The 15,284-nt window shown below is 41.6% G+C and overlaps 1 protein-coding gene across 1 annotated transcript; it reads right to left on the bottom strand.

Annotated features, from left to right (window-relative positions):
* Positions 1–65: 65 nt before the first annotated feature.
* On the bottom strand, positions 66–9,574 carry capns1a (calpain, small subunit 1 a). The gene is made up of 11 exons (XM_029848388.1): positions 9,421–9,574; positions 3,149–3,207; positions 3,018–3,054; positions 2,846–2,938; positions 2,692–2,749; positions 2,447–2,511; positions 2,095–2,163; positions 1,416–1,494; positions 1,106–1,222; positions 950–1,008; positions 66–867 (listed from the first exon to the last, which is right to left on the bottom strand). The coding sequence occupies exons 2-11, from the start codon at positions 3,193–3,195 to the stop codon at positions 841–843; spliced, it is 651 nt and encodes a 216-aa protein (XP_029704248.1). The 5' UTR covers positions 3,196–3,207; positions 9,421–9,574; the 3' UTR covers positions 66–840.
* Positions 9,575–15,284: the final 5,710 nt, after the last annotated feature.

Below are 15,284 nucleotides of genomic sequence, written 5' to 3'. Positions count from 1 at the left end.
GTAAGTAAAAAAACACAACAGTTGCATCATTTTATATTTAAAGTAACTCACAAACACACTTTTAATCTTTTAGAATATTCCGCAAATATTGTTTATATGGTGTAACTTTATTTTGAAGGGGTACACACTGATACCGACACATTAACAGCATTATTTGACCAACTGTTGTTTCATTTGAACTTTTTGCGTTTTCAATGACTTTTGTACAAAATATATGATTGTAAGCGCCATCAAATTTGTCACATTTCACACTCTTTTATTCCAACTATGGCACAAGTATATTTCACTGAGCCTTCTCAGTAACAGAAACATGACAGTGGTTCTAACTCCATGGTTAAACACGCTTCGTAATAATCAGTGTTGGCCTCATGCATATAAGTGGCACACATATTACCGATGATCCCAGGTGAATGATTTGACCAAGTCCTATTTAAATGGTACAGTGATATTAAAAGCTGTCCATGAGCTGAGGCAGACTATAGATAATGCTAAAGCCCAACTAAATGAACCAGCGATTAAAAATGGAAGAAAATAAACAAACCCAAAACCTAGTTACTTTCAATGGTATATAATACAATGACCATAATTTAAAAAAATCATACGTTTTTCATGCAACCAGAATGGCAAATTTGCTGATGTTCATTAAATTATGCAGTTACGCAATATGGCCTTGTTCAATGAAGATCCTCAAATAAGCACCGTCAGTGCACCATCCTGTTCAATATAATGTAAATGCACAATCCCAATGATATAAAATAAACCTGCACGCACAGGGATCTGCTAAGATATTCGGCTGTAAAAGTGGTTGCAAAGAACGAGCCAGAGGGACCTCGTCCAGACTCAGGAGTACATCGTCAACTGAAGCCACTGGGAAAAGAGAGGAACATTGTTTTGTATAAACATCCTATTCCTTTTTCCAGAACCAAAACTCATTCAGATCACGTGTTACCTCCTGAACATTGACTTTGATGGTCCCGTTGTTATCCTTATCCAGAGTTTTGAAGGCACCTGAATGAGGGAAAGGAACAATCTGTCTGTCTCTGTTGCTGTCCTGATAAATCTTCCCCTTTCAGTGCGTCCGCTTCATTTCACAACGTAAACTTACGACACATGGCGTCCAGCCTCACGAGGCAGCCGATGTAGTTGTCAAAATCCATGTTCCCATTTTCATCGCTGTATCTGCGAATGATCATCTGAAACAGCTGATCGTTGAGAGGGAATCCTGAAGAAGACACACATTTACAAGTCCAATATACATATGTTATATATGAGGGGCCCTCATGGACATTATTTAGAATCACCTCTCACTCACATATGTGTAGTGTGTGTGTGAGAGAGCATAGGATATTCCACGTTAGCAACAGGTGTTGGTTACTCTGCATCTGTTAAAGCCCGAGTTATTAAACTATGCTCACCAGCAGCTGTGAAGGCTTTTGGTAGCTCCTGTGCACTGATGAGACCTGAGCCGTCTGTATCATAGGACTTGTAGACCCCCTAAACAAACACACAATTTTAGGACAGGGATCATATGCACAAACTAGCAACCTACAAATAGCAACTGGCAAAACAAGTGACCATTTATATTTTCAGGCAACCAATTGCAGCAACCCCTCCCCCACAAAAAAAAAGTACCAAAAAAGTTGAGTTATTGGTATTTCCTGGTTTGTGATCAGTCAGCAGCAGTGCTGGATCATCAGGCAAAAACTATGTGGTTTTTCATGCTATTATCTCAGCATCTTGTAGGCCTTTATCTTTTTATTATAATGTGCAAATAGACAACAAGAAATGAGGTAAACTGATTTACAGCCTCCACCCCAGAACATTCTCTTTCAGCATGCAAGCGGAATGCTAAATGACGGTAGTCTGGAGTTTTATAACACTGTTGAGGAAACAAAGTCACTATAACGTATATGTCGTTTTATTCAGTCTTGGAATGGCAGATTAACATTACTTCTTTACTGTTGCCCATCACCATACTGCCTACAGAGCCTAGCTCTAAGGTTTACGGTAATAAAAATATGAATCAGTATTCAAACTGTATGTGAACATGTCAATAACAGCATTGCTGTGTTGTAACCGGCCATCTGTACTTGCCTGCCACTTCTTTACATTGTTCCAGAGATGTTTGAATTCATGAAATCCCAGTTTGCCTGTGCTGTCACTCTAAAAAACACCACTAAGGACAACAAACAGCAAGACGACAGTGACCTGACTGTGTGGCTGTGTTTGCTCAGGGTGTATTCTCGAAGTCTTTATGTTCATGTAGTGCTGGACTGACTGTAGAAAATGAAGATCATCCCTCATTGCTGGCTGAAACGGCAGGTGGGTTTCTACAAAAACTAACACATGCTCCCACAGTACAACATGTTTTCCAGATAAATTCAACTATGCTTAACGCTGACAGAGTTCTGAAGTGAGTCCGAGGGTAACTGTGATTAAAGGATACATCCATGACTGCCACCATACTTCTGCAAGACTCAATGCTGAAGCCATCTGTCTTTAGATCAGCATCTGAAATACAAAAACAGGTTCACAGAAGGGATCAGTGATTTGGGTGTGTGTATCCTGCAGCAGAATGTTGAATTTGTCCTGCTTTTGCAAAATTAAACACTGGATTAACTGATGCAAGTCATCATGTATCACAAGGGAACACACAAACAAACACGTATGAAGTGCACAAAAGCAGCCTACGTCTTGAGATGATTCTGTTGAGGATGTTCATCAGCTCTGCTGGGCTCACTTCCATGTCCTACACAACAAGGATTCCGAAATGTAAGAGCAGGAATTAACAGGAAGACATGCAGAAGTGTGAAAAACTGCTGGCTAACGGTGGGACAGCACTCACGTCCCCAGCGAGCTGCTGGAAGACTTTGCGGAACTGTCTCTCCTCATCGCTCTCGTTCTGCTCTGCATACACAGCCGGCCTGCGTGGTGGTGGCTTCACAAGACAGGAAACACAAGTCAATTTACCAGATCGCCACTCAGAGAGAGCTGCTTCAATCGGGGAGGTTACTCACAGGTTCGGAGGGAATAAACTGGGAGGGGTCAATGTTGCTTTAAAAAAGAAAAGAAACCGGTCAAACAAGACAGAAATGATACATGATGGAGATAATTGGGCTGAATAAAGAGAGATTGTGCAAATTCTCACCCAATAACATTAACTAAGCCACCCAGAAGCTTTTGAGCCAGAAACATCTTGAATCAACTCTGGGGAGTCAGAGAAAAGAAGAAACTTCAGCTGGATGCATTTAAACATTTATTCAGATTTCTGTGCAGCCTAAAATATTTCTCATTTACAACAATCACTTCCGGTTACATATCCCGCTGTCGTTATAATGTGTCACAATCTGTCTTGATCAGCACAAGCCAGCACACGAGCTGCCACACCTGTACTTCCCTCAGGTGTTTAACCCTCCCTGGTATCGACCTTGCCTGTTCCTGACCAGCCTGGTTAACTGTTTTATCTTCTGATCAGCCAAGTTATGACTGTTTTTTTCGGCCTGACTTTTCTGCGTTCTTGGACGTATCCACCTCAGGAAATCGTCCACCCGTGGAATTACTTCAGGATTAATTTGGTGTGGGATTTCGTTGTGAACTAAAGCTAATTTCTAATAAAAGAAGAGTTCTTGCGTCACACAAGTGAGTATTGCGTCACTTCCTGTCTCCTCTATCGTTCGTTGGTTGCATTGTGCACGGGGTGCCGTATTCACTTAATATTGAACACTTGGTGTGTTGTATTCACTTAATATTGAACACTTGGTGTGTTGTATTCACTTTACTTAAAATTTTGAACACTTGAGACATTCTAGTCACCCGATATCAACAGTGAGAAACAACCCATATTAAACAAATACAGGGCTTCGCCGATCACTAGCGTTAGCATGGCCTCACCGTCTGTTTCACCCGGTGTCTTTGTCTGTTCAGAGTGCGAAATGTTTAGTTACTCCTCTGCCTCCCTTAGTGAAGGGAATAGGTGCAGAAAGTGTAGTTTATTTATGGCTATGGAGGTGAGACTTAGCGAGCTTGAGACGCGGTTCCGCAGTTTGGAGTTAGCTGGAGTTGCGTCATGTAGCCAGGGTAAGCTAGCTGCTGCGGAGCTGCCTAGCGTAGCTACAGCTAGCGGTCCCCCGGCAGCAGCCGGCTAGCCAGGGCGGCTGGGTGACGGTTCGTAGGAAGCGTAGCCCAAAACAAAGGCCCACGGTGCACCACTAACCACTTCCCGTGGCTAACCGCTTTTCCCCACTCGGCGACACACCCGCTAAGAAACCGACCCTGGTAATTGGCGACTCTGTTTTGCGCCACGTGAAGCCGACTCCAGCGACCATAGTTAGGTGCATTCCGGGGGCCAGAGCGGGCAACATAGAAACAAATTTATGGCTCCTGGCGAGACGTAATCGTAAATTTGGTAAAGTTATTATTCACGTCGGAGCCAACGACACCCGGCTTCGTCAGTCGGAGGTCACTAAAATTAACTTGAAGTCGGTGTGTAACTACGCAAAAACGATGTCGGACTCCGTAGCATTCTCTGGTCCCCTCCCCAATCTGGCCAGCGATGAGATGTTTAGCCGCATGTCATCGCTTCGTCGCTGGCTGTCACGGTGGTGCCCCGATAACCAGGTGGCCTTTATAGACAATTGGAGCACCTTTTGGGGAAAACCTGGTCTGATTAGGAGAGACGGTGTCCATCGCACGCGAGATGGTGCTTCTCTCATTTCTAGTAATCTGGCTAATTTTATTAGACCCAAAGTGACCTGACAATCCAGGGTCCAGACCAGGATGCAGAGTTGTAGTCTTACACACCTCTCTGCTGCTTCCTTAGAACCCTCATCCACCAACAATAACATATTTAACACTATAGAGGTAGTCTCTGTTCCACGGTTAAAAGTTCACCAAGCACAGAGTGGGGGAGCGGTCAATCACCAAAATCTTATTAAAATTAATACTGAAGCACAAGTTGGAGAAACTAATATCACAATTAAGTGTGGAGTGTTAAATATTAGATCTCTTTTGTGTAAATCCCTGTTAGTGCACGACCTGATAGCGGATCATCACATTGATTTATTCTGTCTTACTGAGACCTGGCTTCAGGAGGAGGAATATGTGAGCTTAAATGAATCTACTCCTCCTACCCATCTTAATTATCATATTCCACCTGTTACTGGTCGAGGAGGGGGAGTGGCAGCAATCTATCACTCCAAGTTATTAATTAATCCCAGACCAAAACATGGCTCCAGTTCATTTGAAAGCCTGACTCTTGGCATCACTCATCTGAACTGGAGGACAGAAAAGCCACTTCTGTTTGTAGTTGTATATCGGCCCCCTGCTGGGCCACATTCAGAGTTCCTGTCTGAGTTCTCTGATTTCTTATCTGACTTGGTCCTTAGAACGGAAAAAGTCATTATCATTGGAGACTTTAATATCCATATGGACGTTATAAATGACAGCTTTAGAAATGGCTTCATTTCATTACTTGAGTCAGTTGGTTTCCTCCAGCAGATAAACCAACCAACTCACAGCTTTAACCACACCCTAGATCTAGTTCTGACTTATGGTGTTGAGGTAGAACATGTGTCAGTGTTCCCTCAGAACCCAGTCCTGTCAGACCATTCTTTGATCACTTTTACATTTATGATTAAGGATTCTTCTATCCTCAGAACAAAGTCTTACTATAGCAGATGTCTTTCAGATAATGCTGTAGCTAAGTTTAAGGAAGTGATCCCTGTGCTGATCCCAGGACCACCGTGTGTTTCCCCAGGGATCAATCATTATAATCTTAGCCCTGCTGAGGTTGACTCTATTGCTGAAGGTGCAGCAACCTCACTGAGAATCACGCTTGATTCTGTTGCCCCCCTGAAAAAGAAAATAGTAAATCAGAGGAGGTGTGCCCCCTGGTATAATTCACATATCAGGACCCTCAAGCAGAAAGTGCGAAGACTGGAAAGGAAGTGGCATTCTTGTAAAATAGACAGCTACCATGTAGTCTGGAAAGACTGTCTATTAGTTTACAAAAAGGCCCTTCGCAAGGCTAGAACAGCTTATTTTTCTTCTTTGATTGAGGAAAATAAGAACAACCCCAGGTTTCTTTTCAGCACTGTGGCCAAATTAACCAAGAGTCACAGTGTTTTAGATCCACGTATCCGTTCTTCCCTTAGTGGTGAAGACTTCATGAGCTTCTTCACTGATAAAGTTCTAGCTATCAGAGAGAAAGCTAACCAGGCCATCCCTACCACTGGACCATCACCAGATGTGCTGACTGTGGGAACATGCAGGGTCTCCAACGAGCCCTTAAGCTCCTTCAGCCCTATATATTTTTCTGAGGCGTCATCGCTAATTCAGAAATCCAAGACCACCACGTGTCTTTTAGATCCCATCCAAACACACCTGTTGAAGGATGTTTTACCATTGATAGGCAGTTCTATCCTGGACCAGATCAATGGTTCTTTAGTGTCAGGTTATGTACCCCGGTCCTACAAGGTGGCAGTGATTAAGCCGTTGCTTAAAAAACCATCACTGGATCCCTCATGTCTTAGGCAAATTATAGGCCAATATCCAACCTTCCTTTTATCTCTAAAGTTCTAGAGAAGGTGGTGGTGACTCAGTTACTGGAGCACCTGCAGAGGAACAGCCTGTTTGAGATGTTTCAGTCAGGCTTTAGAGCTCACCACAGCACAGAAACAGCACTTCTTAAAGTCACTAATGATCTTCTCATAGCTTCCGATCATGGACTGGTCTCTATGGTGGTTCTGCTGGACCTCAGTGCTGCTTTTGATACAGTTGATCACAGCATCCTGTTACATAGACTGGAACCTGTGATTGGGATTAAAGGGACAGCACTAGACTGGTTTAGATCATACTTATCTGATAGATACCAGTTTGCTCATGTCCATGGTGTTCCCTCCTCATACAGTAGGGTTAGCCATGGAGTTCCTCAAGGTTCTGTACTCGGACCAATCCTCTTCACATTGTACATGCTTCCCTTAGGGAACATTATTCGGCAGCATGGGATAAATTTTCATTGTTATGCTGATGACACTCAGCTCTATTTATCCATGAAACCCGAGGAGACAGAGAAGGTAGTGAGGCTCCAGACCTGTCTTAAAGACATAAAGTCCTGGATGTCTTCAAATTTCCTCCTCCTTAACTCAGGAAAAACTGAGGTCATGGTGTTTGGTCCTGAACCTCTCAGGGATAGATTAGATCACATGATCACTCTAGATGGTATCTCATTAACATCTAGTCTCTCTGTGAGGAATCTAGGAGTAACTTTTGATCAAAATCTCTCCTTCAACTCACACATTAAATTAGTCTCTAGAAGTGCCTTTTTTCACCTGAGGAACATCACAAGGATTAGAAACTACTGACCCACCATGATGCTGAAAAGTTAATTCATGCTTTTGTTACTTCCAGGCTGGACTACTGTAACTCCTTATTATCAGGGTGTCCAAACAACTCTTTAAGAAGCCTCCAGTTGATCCAAAATGCTGCAGCCAGAGTTCTGACAGGTATTGACAAAAGAGATCACATAACTCCTGTACTGGCGTCGCTTCATTGGCTGCCCGTTAAATTTAGAATAATTTTTAAAACCCTTCTTTTGACCTACAAGGTCCTCAGAGGCCTAGCTCCATCCTACCTGGAGGAGCTAGTGATACCTTACCAGCCCAATAGACCGCTCCGCTCTCAGAATGCTGGTCTACTTGTGGTTCCCAGAGTTTCCAGGAGTAGAATGGGGGGCCGAGCATTTAGCTACCAGGCCCCCCTGCTATGGAACCATCCCCCATGTCCAGGTACGGGAGGCTGACTCCATCGCTACTTTTAAGATCAGACTCAAAACCTACCTCTTTGAAAAACCTGATTGTTACTAATTCAGTAGTTCCAGTTACTATCATAGACAGACAAATTATCATACTTAGGGGGTCGTCTAATCGTTAGGTCACATCTTAGTTATGCTGTTATAGGCCAAGGCTGCCGGGGTCCGGAAACATGATCACCTGACAGGCCTCTGTCACTCCACTGGGTCATGGTTTCCTCTCCTTCCTCTCCTCATCAAGCAGACTAGTTATGCTGATTCTTGTGTAGTTTTTCTGCTTCCCCCCCCCCCCCTCTATTTATTTACAGGTATCGCCGCCCTCGGAGCTGCATAATGACCTCCGGCCCCGCTGAAGTGATTGTGCATCATATTTTTTGTGTGTGTTTCTGTGCTCTGTGCCTCTCCTCTCCCTCTCCCTCTCCCCCCCTTCTCCTTTTCCTCTCCCTCTCCTCTTCTTTCCTCTCCTCTTTCCCCTCCTCCGCCTTCTCCTCTCCTCTACCTCCCCTCCACTCTACTTCTCCTCTCCTCTACCCCTCTCCTCTCCTACCTATCCTATCCTCTACCTGTCCTCCCCCTTCTCCTCTCTCTTTACCCAGCCGGCCATCAGCAGGAGGGTCCCCCTACATGAGCCTGGTCCTGCTCAAGGTTTCTTCCTGTTAAAGGGGAGTTTTTCCGTGCCACTGTTGCTTGTCTGGGGTCAGGCCCTGGGATTCTGGAAAGCGCCTTGAAACAATTTTGATTGTATAAGACGCTATATAAATAAAGATTGATTGATTGATTGATTGCTAAGTGCTCCTCTGTTGTCTGGGTCCCGTTTCTACTATGACAGCTAAGAGTTTTAAAAAAGCACTTTTTTTTTCCTCCAAAAGAAAGAAGTAAAAGTAAAAAAATTCAGAGTTAGTCATTAAAGCTGATCTGCGCGCACACATACACACACGCGCGCGCACACATAAAAAAACACCCTTACACATTCGCAGCAATACCACATGACTTGAATTAAATTCTTTCCTGGGATGAAATGCATTTTGCATTATAAACTTCCTTACTGAACGCCACAAATCCCAAAATATATTCTAAAGCTGTGGAATAAACATAGAACAGCTGTTCCTGTTTATGCCAGTAATGGTTGAACACATTCTGCACATCAGCCTTATCAAAGCTGCAGTCCTTCACTGCATCTTCCCAGGAAGACCTGGTGGCCAACCCGCTGGTGACACACCCCATTACTGGCCCTACAACTTTCCTGTTGTGTAAAACATTCAGCCAGATCTCGATTAAAAAAAAAAATCATGTTGCGGTGACTTTACAGGAATGCTACCCAGAGACGTAGAAGCTAATCCAGTCAAAGTTAGTTATGGACTGCACCCATTTATGACGGATTGTCTTTTATGCGTTTAATGAGCCATCATCGAGCCAAAAACTTTAAAAGAGATCACGTGTGCTGGCTGGATGACATTTTAGCGTTAGCCTTAGCTAACTGTACTTGGGAGAGTTGCGTCGCCCTGCTGTCTGAGGAATGTGGCTAAACTAGGCGTTGTTGTGATAAACACAATCTAAATGTTTAACGGTAAATTATACGTTCCACATCCACGACACGACACGTTCATCTTTACCTTTAGGCCACAGCACTTGGTGGGAGCTGAAAAGGCGTATTTCTCTGCCAACCAGGAGGTGGAAAACACCAAATACAGCAATGAGCAGTTGACGGCCCAGCAGCAACAGAGAGAACGCAGATAGGAAAATTTCAACCGACGCTCGTTTCCGGTTTTGCTTCCGTATTCCGGGTCCAGCGTTCGACATGAAAATACTGATGATAACGTTATGTGGCAGGATTTCCGATGAAATAGCAATATTTTTTTACCACACACAACAGGAATATTGATGTGTTCACGTGATATTTTTCTGCTGCGTCTTCTGGCATTTTCTTTTGTGTACATGTGAAGTATTTAAATACATATTTAGCTTTTATGATATTGACTTGCTGTTTCCACGGGTTTTTAATTGCAAAGTAATATACACACTCCTTTGGAAGTACTCGATTTTGGTTTGTTTGGATTTGAAAGCGAGAAATAATACGTTTCCCTTTAACATTATATGACTATTTGTACTCATATTCATTTGACTGAAAGTCCCTCTAGGTTGGGTAAGCAGATAATACTCAGTGCAAAAGAACCAATATCAGCGAGGAAATGTGTTTTGTAGTCAGATTACAGTTTTAGGATTCACATTTAATGTTATAGGCATTAATTAAATTGTAAGAGCCAGTCGCAAATGGTGAACTGCAACCTGTGTGTGTGCGTGCGTGTAGTTGTGCGCGGCCACTGAACCAAACCAGCAGATGGAGTTAGAGTACATTAGACAGAGCAGAGTCAAGGCAACCAGACTGCTGGACGTTGTATAATTTGTCCAGGATATTTGCATAAATATTGATTTGTCACCAGATGACTGTGTTAATGTGAACATTTCAATACCCTTGGGCTTGAATTAACAAGGATTCATTTAAATGTTGTTCGTTGCTTTACCAAATTACTCTAATAACCTCATGTGCAGCCCTAAATAATGTGGCTCAGAGGTGATAAATGACATTTCCTTAACAAATACAGTTATCACTGACATCTGCATCGATGTTTTCTTCTTCCAACCATGCACGAGGACAATGCACGATGTGAATGATGCAGGTCAATAAACAATAAACGCAGTTGCGATGTGACATTATGAATGCATGTGTTTATCTCTGTAACCAGGTTTCTAAAATGTCTTCATATATGATCTGTAAAGCAGAAATTGTGATATCTATCCTACTGATCCCACTCTGGCTAAAATTACTCCATCCATGAAATAGAGGTATCCATGGTTACATCAGGAGCCATGCTAAAGGGTGCTCCAGTATAGCCCTATTCTTTTGCTGTTCCCACCTTTCCCTTGTTCATCATTTGTTGAGATAAAAGATATAAGAATCACTGTCCATCCCAAAGATTTGGTGATTTGGTTTTGCAAATGAGATTTTCAGTGAATCGCTTCAATAAGGTCAAAGAAGATAGATTGGCCATTAAATGGCTATAAATTATGAATTCGGACGTTACATTCACAGTTCAACCTAGAGCCAGTCAAATATGGAGCTTATAAAGTTGGTTCTCCAGGCTGAAATGTCGAACAAACGCATCCTCGGTACAATGTATTCGCAGCCTTAAGAATAACCTGTTACCTTGACAACACAGTTTTATCATTCAGATCCACTGCTGCCTACTCCCACAGCAGGAATCAAATGTGCCTTAAATGTATATGCTGCAGGGCTTTACACCATTGCTCAGGTTAGAAACAAGACATAGAATTAGGATATGTATAGAAAGTATTTGCCTTTGATTCCTCTATAATAGCTTTTGTATGAGGTCATTCATGGTCAAACGTGCTTTACAAAAGCAGCATGGCCAGAGCAGATTGTCCAAATATATTTGTAATCGCATGACAATATGGAAATGAACTGGGGCTTAGAGAGAAGTGCTCATCAGTTCAAATTGGCAACATGTCATTTTCCAAATCCTTCTGACCTCAGGGTGATGACTGTTTCCAGCGATGTCCTAATGCACCGAGAGCTGTGTCTAATTGACAAGCCACGTTTTTGGAGTTACTTCATCACCGCTCTTATTGTTATGCAAATGACACGCAAACGTTCTGGCTCCTTGCTTCGCTGTCATCTCCACAAGCACGCAGGAAAAACTTTTGTTTTGTTTTGCATTCTTCCAAATATATCGACATTAATCTGCCTCCAGACTTACTATGACACAGTACTGGGGCTGAATACTGGGTAGTTTTGATTTGCATGATCTAGTTTTTCTTCTGTTTTTTATTTTCCCCAATCTTGCATTTGCTTCTATGATTTTTCATGTGTGGCTGATATCATCCTCCTCATTTGTACAGCTGAAGTCCGAGGATTACAGATGTATTTGCAGGATGATAAAAGAGGCCATGCAGACTGGCTCCACGCTGGATGGCTTTTATGTGTTATAATGCTGGAGTCGTGGCACTATAATATGCTCAATTTCAACTGGTTTCATGAACCCGACTGTAGTTTTATATGTAATGTCCTCTCATGTCAAGGAGACTTTTCATGTTGTTGTCCCCCAGTCATCCCAATCCATTTTCACAGATATAAATAAAATCAATATACTGTTAATTACTTACTGTGTATATTAAAATAAGAATTAAGATGCAATTGCTCAAAAGCACATGGAGTAAGCTGGGTCACCACTGCAGTATCTCAAGAGTCACTTAGAATCTCAGAATATATTGACTTTTTTTTTTTGGATCCCTTAAACCTTTATTGATTTGAACAAAATTAAACCAATTACTGAGATTAATTTCCCCACATAAGCTTGGGTAGAATAAATGACAGTTTCGACATATGAAATGCCTTTTGCTTATGAAATCCTACTTGATTTCTAACTAAATGAACACGTTCGTGTTTGTAGGTGGACACCGTGATGCTCTTGTGTAACAAAATGGGCCAAAAAGGACTCTGCATATATGTGGACTGAAAAAACCCTGCTACAAATCAACCCTCAGACAAACCATAAATCGTAGAAATCTGGAGGGAATATGTCAGCACTGATGAGCATCATTTCCAGGTGAACCCCAAACATTGTTGCTGTCACTGTATGTGCTCAGATTTGGCGCTCCATCTATTCATAGATCGTGTTGGTTGCAATTATATAAAGAGTTGACCTTTTCACTGGAGAGGGACGGAGACGACGTGGAGAATAAATGGAACAGAAGGCAAATGATGTTAAAATGAACATTTATAATGACTCTTTGTTGCCGTCGCAAAAATAATCTTTAAAAAACAATTCCATTATTAACACTGAAATGCTGACTTCACTGGTTGTCCACGAGGTCATAAAACACAACTCACTGAATTTCTTTTACAAACACAGTACTACAGTTACATTAAATAGTCATTACTGTAAAATCTATCGATGAATAATGTATTAAAAAAATAATAAAAACAATGACAGTCCTCTCATTCCCTCCCACAAGTAGCTGTTGTCATATTATCGACAATGTTTCAGTTAGAAAATATCATGTGATCTTTCTGTGACAAAGGCAGAAAACAGACTGGCAGCATAACAATAATGGTACACGAGCTCAAACGTCGTACAATTAGGGTGAAGCTTTTCCAGGGGAATGGAAACGGGACATTATTCTCCAGTGATCTAACAGTTATGTAGGCTGGCTGCCTTTTGGCTCAGTATATGGAATTATTTGGCACTCTTGCTGACAATATTTGCCACATAATACTCTCAAACTTTTTTTTTTCTAAAATGGCACAAGAAGACGTTTCTCTCATTTCTCAATATGTTCAGATGACTCTTAAAACACATATAAATGCTGTCCCAGAAAGCCCTTTATGTAGATAACACTTTGGACTTTCACAAATTCTCCTGAACACAAACAAAAGATGCTGTTCCTAATATCAAAGAGAGGCACCCAATCCACAACAGCACTCTGCTTAGCATTTGGAATATTTTATCTTATGCTGTCAGTCCATTTTTTTTTTCAGAAATGGAAAGAACCAGGTCAAACCAAGTGGGACCGACCTCCACAACAGAACATTTACAATGGCAATAAGTTGATTGCAAGGTAATGACATGCTTTTTTTTACTTTCCCCATAACACCTAGATAAGAGTTCAACTCTACAGAGTTGCACAGATAACCAGAAACCTAACGAACACTCTAACAGAGTTGTGGTGCAACATATTGAACACATACATGAATTCTTGAAGGATGGAGCAGGTCACTCAAGTCCATGGGAGGGTCAGAGGGTAAAAAAAATGGCCTCATTTCTGGTTGGTGTGGGTTCTTGTATCCCCTCAGACAAAAGGGCTCAGCAATTCCTTTAATCTGTTTAAAGGATTCTCACACAGCAGCAGGTGCTCCGTGTGATAGAACCCAGATGGTGAGGTTTAGAGAGTGAGATTCTGGCAAAAGAGGTTGTAAGAAGCAAGTCTTAAGTCTTTAACCTTCTTGTGACAGAGCTCCATGCCGGGTGGATGAAAGTCCAGGATACTGATGGAGCCAAGGTTAAAAACAAAAAAACTAAACACAACTTTTGGAATGATACAAAAACTAGCTTGGCCTTCAGGTGTGGAAAAGTACCCAGAACAAGGATTTATAATTATGAGAGAAAGATAAGAAACCATCACAGTCGAACAGGATCCCTTTGTGATTTTTGTCGTGCTGAGGTTACAGAGGCAAGCTTCGTTTTGCTGGTGCCCATTGCGTCTCTGAATGATGTGTTTGAATGAGCCAGACCGCTGCTGGCATACAAATATCGCATTTTTAAATTTTAAAGCCAAAAAGGGGACACAAATGGACAAGTAATGCTTCTGAATTTAATATTTCCGTCTGTTTGTTTTTAAAAAAAAAAAAAAAAGGATTCAGTGATTGGCACAAACCTCTGCTTGAAGGGAATGCTACGTTGTTATTATGTCTGTGTCTCCAGCCCTTTCCATCGTTCATAAAGCCCATCAGGGAACAGGTAATAATATAGAAACATAACATCAGAGCAACAGCCTGAAAAAAAGGCAAAGAAAGAGAGAAACCAAAATGCCAAGTATTTCACAGCCAGTATGACCCACTGATCAGTAAAGTGCATTTATGCAACAGCAAACAAACCAGATAATGTTGACAGTGAATCGGAAGTTGTGTTTAAACACATCTGGATCATGACTCTGGCCACGTGAGGCCTACCTGACTAGAGCTGAAATCTGTTATTAACATACATAATAAGTCTACATGTATTTGACATTCCTGCCCTGAATTTACATTAAAAACATTCGACGTAAATTTAAAAAAAGATTTAAAAAAAGAAAAAGTTGAAAGCAAGAGAAGAATGGGTACATTCATAGATTTGATCTGGGCTCTTAAGCTGTAAGAAAAAAAAAAGTAAAAATAAAAAAACAACAGGTTTTATGGATTGAACCTGGTTGTTAAAAAAATCAATTACATGTCTGCTGGAAAAAAAAAGGCCAAACACAAGGAGCCAATGCACTGAAAAACATTTTCATGTTTGCTTGTTTCACACATTAATACTCCTCACTTTGTCTAAAAAAACCGAAATCTCTTCTCTGATCGCGTGTACAGAAAAAACGTCACCGATGAAAACTGGAGGTGTGTACGTGTTTGGGCCAACATGACAGTAATGAGAATCCTCCCAACTCGAAACACTGAAATAAAGTCTGTTTAATATGAGGTGAGTAAACTTAAGTGCTTTACATTTGACTGCATGCAGTGTTATGTTTTTGAATGTTGCGAGACGGCCTCGCAAAACTTTTTTCCTCCATAATTTATTTTGATACCATGCAATAGAAGACGTGCAAAAAGATAACACCTAACTCCACAAACACATTATTTTTTTTTTGATCGTTAATGGTATGCTATGAATGCTTATAACATGTTATGCTTAGTCCATGCTGGCCT

The sequence above is a fragment of the Takifugu rubripes genome, chromosome 15 (assembly GCF_901000725.2).
Source record: "Takifugu rubripes chromosome 15, fTakRub1.2, whole genome shotgun sequence".
Lineage (NCBI taxonomy): Eukaryota > Metazoa > Chordata > Actinopteri > Tetraodontiformes > Tetraodontidae > Takifugu > Takifugu rubripes.
Note: the sequence above shows the minus strand (reverse complement) of the source record. Positions and strands in the feature narration are given on the sequence as shown.